At 51.4% G+C, this 11,478-nt stretch overlaps 1 protein-coding gene across 2 annotated transcripts; it reads left to right on the top strand.

Moving 5' to 3' along the window:
- The first annotated feature begins 851 nt into the window (after positions 1 to 851).
- On the top strand, positions 852 to 9,828 carry KLF6 (KLF transcription factor 6). Of its 2 annotated transcripts, XM_047867879.1 has the most exons (4): positions 864 to 1,200; positions 4,108 to 4,681; positions 6,052 to 6,175; positions 6,729 to 9,828. In XM_047867879.1, exons 1-4 carry the CDS (start codon positions 1,099 to 1,101, stop codon positions 6,778 to 6,780), a joined length of 852 nt encoding a protein of 283 aa, XP_047723835.1. In that variant the 5' UTR covers positions 864 to 1,098; the 3' UTR covers positions 6,781 to 9,828. The 2 variants fall into 2 exon arrangements, with proteins under 2 accessions (XP_047723834.1, XP_047723835.1); XM_047867878.1 differs by lacking the exon at positions 6,729 to 9,828 and having other exon boundaries at positions 852 to 1,200; positions 6,052 to 6,513.
- Positions 9,829 to 11,478: the final 1,650 nt, after the last annotated feature.

Below are 11,478 nucleotides of genomic sequence, written 5' to 3'. Positions count from 1 at the left end.
TGGGGGGACAGAGAAGGGTCAGAGGAGATGCAGGCGGTCGGGGGGAACAGAGGGTCCTGAGGGGGCAGGGCGCCCAGAGGTCGGAGGGAAGGGAGCGACGGGAGGGACTGGAGGGACGGAGCTGAGGACGAAGGAGGGGAGCAGCCCGGTCCCGAGGTCGGAAGAGGGTGCACAGAGGGGACAGGGGGCCCGCCTGGCTGCGCTCGGCCCCGCCGCGGCGCCGGAGCCGCTTGGCCGGGGAGCAGGGGACGGGGACCCGGTGACGGGGCCCAGGTGACCGGCCCGGGAGGCGGGACGGGAACGAGCACGCCGGTCTGGTGACCGGGACGGGGCCTGAGTGACGACTGACGAGGACCGGGGGCCGGGGGGGACGGCGATGGGACTGCCGGCCCGAGCGCCGGGCCCGGGCGACCCGGACGGGGACCGACCCGGGCACCGGGGCGCGGGGACCGGGGGATGGGACGCGGGCCGGGGACAGGAGGAGCGGCTCCCTCGGCCGGCCGCGGGCGCACTGAGCCGCTCGGCCCGCACCTCCCAGCGCCGACTCCTCCGGCGCGCGGCAGCCCGCGCCTTATATACCCTGCTAAAAATAGCCTGCGAGGACGCCTCCCAATCAGAGCCGCCTGAAGTTCGAATTGAGCCAATGGCGAGGGCTGTGATGGAGAGGCTCGGTCACGCCAGGCGGGGCCGCTGTGAGTCACCGCCTGCCATTGGCCGCAGCTGACATCACCGGCGCGCAGCCCCCGGGCCGGGCGCAGCGTGATTGGGCGGTGCACGGGGCGGGCGCGGGCGAGTCACGTGGGGGGGAGGGAGTGGGGGGAGCCAGGCGGGGAAGAGGGGGAGGCTGGCAGGGAGCTTTGAATAGGGAAGTTTTGCAGGGGTTACGTTTGCAGTCAGTCCGGTGTTTGCAAATATTGTGTGGGCTCGCGAGCGCGTCTCTGGGCTCCGGCAGGATCCGAACCCGCGGCGCCTAATTGCTGTGCACTGAGTTTGCATGAAACTTTCCCCGGCGCTGCAGGCACGGCTGCTGCGCTCTCGACTCCAGACCGCACACCTCCCTGTTTTCACAACAGCAGTGACTGTCTTTTCCAACCCGACATGGATGTACTCCCAATGTGCAGCATCTTCCAGGAACTCCAGATTGTGCACGAGACTGGTTACTTCTCGGCGCTGCCCTCCCTGGAGGAATATTGGCAACAGGTAAATTGGAATTTTCGTGTGCCAGGTGCCCGGTGCACCGAGGAGGGAGTGCATGCACGCACGGCCAGGATGGTGTGTGGTTGGAGGTGCATTTATTTTTCCTCTTCTTCTTCTTCTTTTTTTTTTTTTTCTTGTTCAATGGTTTGGGTACATTAAAAACAAAAATTTGAAATAATTAGTCCTAAAACGTACTTCTGCTGCCTGCGTGCGGAAGGCACTTAAAAGGGGCCTTTCACGGCGTGGAGCGGAGTTGTCATATGAGTGGGGCGCAGCGGCGCGTCGCCTCTCGGACTGTTTTCTCCCGTTTCTGGGGCTCCTGGACTGCATCCTCCGGAGGGCAGTCCCAGCCCCGCGGCCTGATCCCGGCCCGAGCCCTTGGCGGAAGTTTGGTGTTTGTACCAGCTCCAGACTCCACAGCTGGATCTTGTCATATGAACTTGCATGGACTGCCAAGGGTATTTTTTTTTTTTAATGGGGAATTTGTTTTGTTTTTGGATTTGTTTTTTGTTTTTGTTTTTTGGTTTGGTTTTTTTTTTTTTTTTTTTTTTTTGGTGTCTGTACATAGACTCTTTTTTTTTTTTTTTTTAATTAAAAATGTCACCAGGGACACATCCACCGGCTCCTTTTCTCTCCTGGGCCATTTCCAGTGTCTTTTTCCCCTTTGGAATCCTTAAGATGTGTTTGGATCTGTCTTGTTTTTCTTACCTGCTTCTTTTGTTGACCAGGAAAAAAAAAAAGAGCCAACAATGTTTGCACAACCAGTGACTTATCAGTCATATGACAATGAGCCCGTCCAAATTGCTTCAAGTCTGAGTTTGAGAAGAAGAGTCCTAGTTTCCGGCTTTTTTTTTTTTTTTTTTTTTTTTTTTTTTTTTTTTTTTAGTGGAACTGGAATTTTTGACATTGGACATTTAAGAAAGTTATTACCCCCCCCCCTCCCCAATTGTTAGGATTGCCTGAAGGGAGAGAGGAGACTCTGACACTCGTCCCATTGTCTTTAAAAAGATAGAAGGAGGGGTCAGGGCTGTCTCTGCCCCTGCTAGGCTGTTCGCTTTTTGTCACTAAGTGAATTAGCAGATCAAATATATTCTGTGGGTTTCAAAGCCTAGAAAGCTTTTAAAGGGGATGAAATGCAAAGTGTTGCAACCTTCACATGCCTGCTTAATCGTTCCCAGCCCCGTCCTGCCTTCCTCTCCCCTCCCCCCTTTTCCTCCTAAAGTAGCTGCTCCCCAGGACGTGATTGAAATTGATCTAAGTAGTTTCCTTCGGGCATTTGGGATTTGGGCCCCAAGCCAGGCTGAGCTCCCGGTGGCCTTCAGAGGCTTTTAAACTCTCGGAGAGCTACGTTTCGGTCCCTGGGGCTGATCGGCATAATGGAGATTTTTAAATTAGCCAGATTATGAAAGTTTAGCATGACCTCAGTAAATGTGCTTTCCTTTTTCTCTGGAACATCAGTTGGAGCCCTTGGTGTCTGTCCTTAGAGCACCTAGTATGCCCTGTAACTCACACGTCTGATTTTAGGGGTAAAGAGAAAACAATGATGTTTTTTTTTTTCCCCTTTGCTTGCTCATGCTGGCTATGTGACGAATCCGTGGGGAGGGGGAAGGGTATGTGCTATATTCTAGCAGGCACATTTGCTCAGTAAGCAAGCACGAGCCCTTTGGGTAGGCTTTGCGGGTCCTGAACGTGATTTGCAGAGTTTGCTGTAGAAACTGAAATCTGTAGAAATGCAGTTGTATGGACAGCCTTATATGGGCACCCAGGCAGTTGATCCTAGTAGAGATAAGGGCGGACACAATGTAATCCTAAAATGTTTCCTACCGTTTTTCTTTTCCAGTGGCTAGGAAGTTTGAGATGGTGGGGAGAGGGGATGCTGCTCTCTCGGCAGTTGTAGCTTCTTGAAAGGTTGGTTGTGGGGCTGGGGAGGGGCACTGTCCGTGACACCTGCATGTATGTTTGAACCGGGTCCTTTTCTGGCCGCTGATCAGAATTTCAAAAGGAAGTCTCCTTTGGCATTGCGTGAAAGAAACAGAGTGATGACTCATACAGTTGTACTCTTGGCCAGTAGATAAAGTTCTTGTCCATTGTGGGACTCCCAGCAGGGCTGGGGAGGAATTTCCCCGCCTGCATTCTTTACAATAGCAGATGGCCATTCTGGAACTCCTTCTCCACTCCTGTTGTTGAAGCTCTTGTTTTTCTCGGACCACTGTGGAAGTCATTAAAGTTGTGGGTGAGCACGGCCCCTGCACTTGGGAATGGCATTCTTTGAGAGCCTCCTGGGTCGGGGCTGTGCAGGAAATGGGGTGGTTTGTCTGCAGCTCCACTGATGCCCCCGAACACAGACCGTCAGCGGGCTGCGCCTGCTGGCTGAGCGTGGCCCTGTGCTCTCAGCTGTGTCTCTAAAGACAGACACACGCAATGTCAGAACACATTGCATTGCGGGCTGGGCAGCCTTTCTGTCTTGTGCGTGAGAAGGGAGGGCGGCCGGGGCATTCCTTCATGCACATGGTGCTCCACACTGTCAGATAATCTGGTTAAACCTGTCGGGCGGGGAGGGGGGACTGTCTCAGGCCGGTTTTCTTTGTGTGGCTCACGGAAACTCATTAGTAACGTCAACACCGGTAACTGTAACCAAAATGGCTTCGTGACCATCAGTCCTTGTGGCCACAGGTCCGACCTGGGAAGGCCAGGAGAGGCTCCACCTCTGGTCTTTCTTCCGAGTGCATATCCATTCCTAGAAACAGCCTCCCCCTCGCTCTCCTAGAGACGAGATTCGTACAGCGCCACGGCCACGGCCACGGCCACGGTCTACCTGCCCTTGATTCCTGCATGTTTTTTGGCAACTTGCTTTCGGTTCCATTTTCAGCCGTCACAATCACGTGCCTTCTTGTGGTTCCTTTCGCACAGACCTGCCTGGAGCTGGAGCGTTACCTCCAGAGCGAGCCCTGCTATGTGTCGGCCTCCGAAATCAAGTTCGACAGCCAGGAAGATCTGTGGACCAAAATCATCCTGGCTCGGGAGAAAAAGGAGGATCCGGACCCGAAGCTTTCCTCCACTCCCCCCGAGGATGCTCTGAACAGCCCCGGCTGTGCTTACAACGTGGAGACCCACAGCCTCAACTCGGACGTGAGCAGCGAGTCTTCCGACAGCTCCGAGGAACTGTCCCCCACCACCAAGTTTTCCTCCGACCCCATCGGCGAAGTCTTGGTCGGCTCGGGGACCCTGAGCTCGTCCGTCACCTCCACACCCCCTTCTTCTCCAGAACTGAGCAGGGAGGCTTCTCACCTGTGGGGCTGCGTGCCAGGCGAGCCGCACCCTCCCGGGAAGGTGCGCAGTGGGACTGCGGGGAAGCCGGGTGACAAGGGCAGCGGGGACGCATCCCCAGATGGCCGCAGGAGGGTGCATCGGTGCCACTTTAACGGCTGCAGGAAAGTTTACACCAAAAGCTCGCACTTGAAAGCTCATCAGCGCACTCACACAGGTCAGTCCCTCCTGCCACGCGGGAGGTGGGCCGCTGGTGGGCGCCGCTGAATCGCACCAGCCCTGGGAGGGGGCCGGGGCCCCGGCGAGCGGACGCGCCCTCACCTCATGCCTCCCCCAAAAGAGTTGGGTCTCTGGGGAGGACAGAGTAGGAGCGGAAGGACTGGACATGTGTGCCCGACGAACGGTTGACACTCTGAGATTACCCGGATGAGGTAAATCCATTCTCTGCCTACACCCCACACCCCTCACTCGCTCCAACCCCCCCCCCCCGCCCATCCAGGCCCGCGGCGGTGCCCGGTCTGTGGCATCCGTGCAGACCGTCACGTGGAGCGGCCCGTGATTTTCTCCTGGGGTGGGGACAAAGGGTGGCCGGGCAGCGGGGAGCACGCCGGTGTCAGCCGTGCTGCGAGACGAGAGCTTGGCCAGTGCGCAACGTGGGAGGCAGTACTGATGTGTGGGTACTTCCTGAGAATTTCTCTGTGTATCACGTGGCCTTTGTTTTCTGAAACCAGTTGGGGAAAAAAAAAAAAAAAAGACTTTGTCACAGAAGACCACAACTTAGATGACAGTCGCATGTGAAATTACCGTGATAGTCTGGGGTGACCGGGGGCAGAATCACACAGGCTCCAGAGGCGGGAGGGATGTTGTGGATGGAGTCGCGTAAAGCGGCCCACCCTGTGACGAGGCAGGGACCTGGGAGCCCCCAAGTCAGGGTCCCCGAGTCCCCGTCTATCCTGACCGGCGTCACACTTGAGGACAGGCCGTGGCAGAACCTTCACTACCCTCAGGTAGTGCTCGTAGTGAATTCGTGTTTACTGTCTGACCAACGGGTGAAGACAGCTTGGCTGTCGGATGGCCATTTAGAAAGTGCTTTGAAGGCCTGAGGATGGGGTTTCCCAGAAACTCATGACCTCAGTTTTGGAGAAATGTCGCTTCCCGGAGGAAACTACAAAGCCTCATTCCACAGGGAAGTGAGTAAGGAACAAAATAAGCACTTGAGAGAAACCGTTTCCATGGAGAGAGCTATAAAAGCCTGCCCCCGCCAGGGCTGTGGGTCCAGCGGGCTGACACGTCAGCTCAGAACTATTTCGCCAGTCTGAGTAATTGTCATTCTTACACGTTAGCGCTGATTACGGTCACATGGCCCAAGGCTAGGTCAGGAGGGGGCTCCTGGGTGTCCCCTGGAGTGCGGGCTCCGGGCTCCGTCCCTAAGTCCTTAATTGAAGGGGGACTGAATTCCCGAGGAGGCCGGCCCCTGGGCTTGCCCCTGAGCTGACTTTCCTCCAGCCCCTTCCTTGTGCGCGGTCACAGCACACCTCCTCCTGCTCAGTGAAATCACGGTGTGCCTGTCGTGTGCTCTCTTCCCAGGAGAAAAGCCTTACAGATGCTCATGGGAAGGGTGTGAGTGGCGTTTTGCAAGAAGCGATGAGTTAACCAGACACTTCAGAAAGCACACTGGTGCCAAGCCTTTTAAATGTTCTCACTGTGACAGGTATGTGTTCCCAAAGTGCAGGGGCGCGGAGTGCCAGCGAGGAACAGGCGTGCGGTGCAGAAGGCAGGCATTTTCCTCTCCCGAGATGGCATTTGTCATTTCAGCCTGGGACTTTTTTAAAGCGTCTGTAAGATGCCAGTTGCCCAAATTAGGAAGAACTGTGTTCTGTGCGCGTGAGACTAGAGTGATTTCATTCATACTTTGTGACCCTTGGAACTTGAAGGCTCGGTAGTGAGGTCGGGTGAAGTGCTCCCCAGAGCTGGGTGGAGGCCTTCATTCACGTCCCGGTAATGAGTCTCCCTGACTCCGTGGATCCCCACTTCCCTTCGGGAGTGGTGGGGGGGCGGGGCAGGCCCGGAGGGGGGCGGGGCGAGGCCAGGCCCGGAGGGGGGCGGGGCGAAGGCCAGACCCGGAGGGGGCGGGGCCAGGCCAGGCCCGGAGCGGGGCGGGGCGGAGGCCAGGCCCGGAGGGGGCGGGGCGGAGGCCAGGCCGCAGGTCTGTAGCCTCAGCGCAGGCGGACCCCTAACGTGTTGGATGCCGATTTGCTCTGCAGGTGTTTCTCCAGGTCCGACCACCTGGCCCTGCACATGAAGAGGCACCTGTGAGGGGGCAGAGCGGCGAATCCTGCGGGCTAAAAGGCTTCCAGGCTGAGAGACAGCCGTGGAAGGAGGGTGCGTGTTCCAGCCAAAGCATGCCATTTTGCACCCCACCCAGCTGCCTCCAGGACCTCTACTGGGAAGGTCTCTCGAGGGCGAACCACGTCACGTCAGAAGCGGCAGGGCACCCGCGGTGTGTGGTGTTTGGGTGGCCCCGACTCACCACCGGTACCTGCCTTCCGAGTGGTCCCCAAGCCCTTGCCGTGAGCATGTGCACTGAGAATGTTACTGGTTGGGTTGCCTGTCTGTGGAGGATCTATTTCTGACTGTGTGATGAGGCCGAGGCTTCTCCCTCGCGGTGGCAAGGCCGCGAGAGGCAGCAAACGCGTAGTTTGAATGTTTTGTGTGTGCGGAGTATATACCACGAGAGGAGATGACCACCAAACATTTCCTAGGGGGTGGGGTCTGCGCCTTAGAATAAAAACTAAAAAAAAAAAAAAAAAAAAAAAGAAGGGAATATATGGAGGGCGGGAGTGGGTGGTCTTGACCCCCGAGTGGCGAGTGGGTGTGGGGAGGGGAGCCCCTTCCCGTGTGAGAGAACGTTCGGTGTCTGGTGCAGCTATGAAACGTGCAATGTGTCAAGTAGCTTGTTTACCGGCTACAGGAGCTCATTTGTTACCCGTCGTATAAGCTGTGTATTTACAAATATAACACATCGATAACTTTTCCTTGTAAGACAAAAAGTAATGCATGGTCTGGGGAACTATCTGCTTTTCCATTCTTCAATCAGGACTGCAATGTCGATCCCAGCTACTGAGCAGCTAACGTGTGGTTGGTCAACTTCAGCGATCCCTATAGCCATCTGGGCCTGGCAATACACAATCCTCCCCCCCTCCCCCTTCGATTTTGTAACACTCCCTTTCAGAAAGGCAGTTGTGCAGCATAGGATTATTTTTTAAATGATTCTGAATTTGAATTCCCTTTTTGGAGACTTTCGTGATGCCCTGTGAAGGCATTGGGTATCGAGTGCTAGGGCTGGGAATTGCCAGTCTAATGTTCCATTAGACTCAGAACCTAAAGTTTTTCTCAGTTGGGTGGATAAAACCACTAAAGCTTCGAAACTGTTTTCTCATGCAGCTAAGTTTCTCTTATTTATGCCTTGAGGACTAATTTCTGGTTTTCTAGCTGTTAATGCACTGTAGATCTTAATAATGGTGCCTTATGCAAGTGGCCCTTCTGCGGGGGGGTCTCATACAGGGGTATGGGTGATGCATGCTTTATTAAGGCTCTTTTTTTCACCTGGCATTGTACTGTATCAATATATAATACAGAAAATCGAATCTCGTACAAAAGTCCTCCTTCACCAAGACAAACGGAGAGATAAAACTCCCCAAACAAGTCAGTATTTACGCGATATGTTTTGACAACTTGACTGTCAGTGTTAAAGTGAAAACAGGATCATTGGAAAATCAGACCATTTCTGCCACCATGAGACTTTCATATAGACTTTGCACAACCATTGTGTATAGATCACACACCGGCTGTATTTAATATGTAACGTTGTCACGCATATTAAAGACACAGAAGTATAAAAAAACCATGTTAATGTATTTGCTTAAAAGGCACAAGTTCCACACATGTATCTGTTGGTAATACAGAAAGTATATTACTTTTTTTAAAAAGTGGGCGGAATTCTTGTGTATGTATATTTGTGTGTAACGTATGTGTATGTATGTGTGTGTGTGTGTGTATGTGTGTGCGTGTGTGTGTGTGTGTGTGTGTGTATATATATATACATATATATATATAGATAATATATAAATATTTTTTTAAGGAGAACTGAGAATGTTTAGCTAGAAAATTCCACAGCCTGTGAAGAGATATTTCAGAATGGCCATAAAGGAGGTAAAAATGAAAACTATAACTTTTATAAAGGCTTTATCTGTAATTTAATGATTTGCTACAGATTCTTGGCATCAGATCTCTCCCAGACTGCTGACTTCGCTCGTCATTATTGGCAGGTCCAGAATAGGAGACCTTCGGCCATTCAAAAGTGGCTCGGAGGGGAATGCTAGCCCACTAATTGGTCTCAGACACACCAAGGTTTTGATTTTGAATTTCAGCCTTATTAGAACATCTAACCTAAGAGTAAGCTAGTCACAGGGATTCTTTTTTAGAATACTTTTTATGCAGATGAAGCTATTTTTTCCAGCAAATAGATTCTTCCAGTTTTTCCAACGAGTCATTTCCCCGAATTGGCATACCACAGCATGGCTGATATTTCATCCAGCTGCTGGCTTGTGGGTGTGGATCTTGTCTTTATATATATGTATATATATATATACATATGAGTCTGGCTGGCCTGGTATTTTGTTTGATCTTCCTGGAAATGAGCAGTGATGAAAGCTCACATAACTGGTTTTTTGTTTTGTTCTGTTTTGTTTTGAAATCTGGGCTGATGAATACACATACCTGAAGAACTCATTTCATTTTGCTGAGGGGAAAAAAATGCACTTTTCTTTTGGCAAGTCCAAATCCAGGCGCTTGATTTGCTGGGTTTTGGGAAACTCCTTTTTTGGCCCTGCTCTGTTGCTTAGCCATAACAATTCCATTAAGCAAGAAGGTTAACGAAAGACAAAAAAGGCAAGAAGAAGAAGGAAAAAAAAAAAACAACAACAACAAAACGCAACGGCTTGCGCTGGCTTGTCTCGCTTACGAAACACCATGGAGTTGTTTGATTGGGTGGGGCTCAATGCCATATGTGTTGATGCCTGTAATTTTCATAATAAGCAAGTACAGAAAGAATTACATTCTGTTCAGGTGATAACTGAGCCTCAATCAAGCAGAAACTTTTTGCTTGACGTTAAAAAAAATTTCTATTAGTGAAATTTCTTTCTTTTTTTTTTTTGAAGCACCCTGTTATCTAAAGAATCTTTGTAAGATTTTTGTAAAATTTTGTTTTACAAGATTTTATTTGAAATTGTTTTTTGCAAGATTGTTATATTTCTGTATGAATGTATTTTTTATTGGAATAACATAAAAGAATTCTTATCAGCATCTCGAGTCTGGTGGTTTTTTGGGGGGGGGTGGGGCGGGGCTGTGAGGGTGTCGAAACAGATTCCTGTTCTATTAATCACCCTGACCCTCCTTGGGAAATCTCCCTTGTGCAACCTTGACAGCCACCCCCCCCCCCCCCCCCCGCTGACTTGTGGCTTCTTCCTGTCCTGGGAGCTGAGAGGCATCTGATACAGAAATGGGAGGAGGAGGAAGGTAGAAATGACAGGAGAGGCAGCCGGCCCAAGAGTCACACCCTCGCCTTCAACTCATCCTTTTATATAAAATGTATATTTACCGGGGCACCTGGGGGCACAGTCAGTTAAGCACCCGACTTCGGCTCGGGTCATGATCTTACAGTTCTGGTTTCGAGCCCCGCGTCGGGCTCTGTGCCGACAGCTCAGAGCCTGGATCCTGCTTCGGATTCTGTGTCTTCCTCTCTCTGCCCCTCCCCCACTCATGCTCTCTCTCTCTCTCTCTCTCTCTCTCTCTCCCAAAGAATAAATATTTTTTAAAAATTAAAAAATACATATAATAATTATTCACTGATTAGCCCAGTAAAACAGGGCAAAAAGTAAGGTTGTTTACATGATCGTCACCTGATTTCATGTGTTTGTTTTTTAGGGCCAGCAGGATGTCCTAAACGTAGCTTGTGCGAAAATACAACAGCTTTTAGTTTTCAGAAGTGTTTTGTGTGAGTACCTTCAGATCTCAGTCTCAGTCTTACTGAGATTTGTAGCAACTGGTCCACGTGCAAGCCCATTTTCCAGATCGTATTAAGAGTCAGTAGAGACGGGGTGAGATCAACGTGCTGTCCAGAGAACTAGGGGCTCTGGGATTATGGAAATTTCCGGAGGAATGAGCTCCTTACCGTCCTTCCCAGTTTAAGGAAGTTCTTGGTTTCCAGTTGCTCGCTGCGGATCTTCATAGCGGATCTTCATCTTGCTAGACGTACGGGGTTTACACTAGTTGGCTTTTAATTTTATAATTAGGGAGGGGAAGTTTAAATGCCTCCCCAGATGAGGCATGTTAAGTAACTTTCTAGAACTGCAGTAAAAATACCAGCGATTTGCAGAGAGTTGCAGTGTGGGAGGCGGCAGGAAGCAGATGGGATCCCTGCCAGGACTCATGGGTGTGCGGCCCTCCGGAGCACATGTCAGTATGACTAATACTTGGGTTGCCCTGACTGTACGGCTAAATAAAGGCTTGATCGTACATTCTCGGCTCCGAGTGAGACTCGACCACTCTGTCATGCGGAGACTATGCCGAACAGCTCAGTTATGTTCAAATAAGGCTGTTCGGAGGACTGTCATGTAAGGAATCAGCTGTAAACCAAGGGTATTTATAGAAGGAAAGAAAATTTCACTGCGCTTAACGAATTTGCCGAAACCCAGCTAAAAAGAAAGGATACGCTTGCTCCTGTTTGAACCGGCTGTGTGCTTTGGGACGATTTGCTGTGTGGCACCAGACCTCCATCTTCTTATTGCTGAAATATTTGGGGGCAGGTCACATGTGTCCGGCATTTTATACAGCACTACAATTCTGTGGTCTGTGAGTATAGGGTGGATTTCAAATTACACGCTCACCATTTTCAGAATGCTCGGCTCAGATCTAGAAAACGGCCTCTTGTGCTACAGTAGAAACTATTGTTGA

This window comes from Prionailurus viverrinus, chromosome B4 (genome assembly GCF_022837055.1).
Source record: "Prionailurus viverrinus isolate Anna chromosome B4, UM_Priviv_1.0, whole genome shotgun sequence".
Classification (NCBI taxonomy): Eukaryota; Metazoa; Chordata; class Mammalia; order Carnivora; family Felidae; genus Prionailurus; species Prionailurus viverrinus.
This window is presented reverse-complemented; position numbering and strand designations above follow the sequence as displayed.

Coding starts and splice junctions, on each gene's coding strand:
- KLF6 (XM_047867878.1), top strand. CDS start 1,099: ATGGATGTACTCCCAATGTGCAGCATCTTCCAGGAACTCCAGATTGTG. Junction 1,201..4,107: donor TGGAGGAATATTGGCAACAG/GTAAATTGGAAT, acceptor CCTTTCGCACAG/ACCTGCCTGGAGCTGGAGCG. Junction 4,682..6,051: donor TCATCAGCGCACTCACACAG/GTCAGTCCCTCC, acceptor CTCTCTTCCCAG/GAGAAAAGCCTTACAGATGC.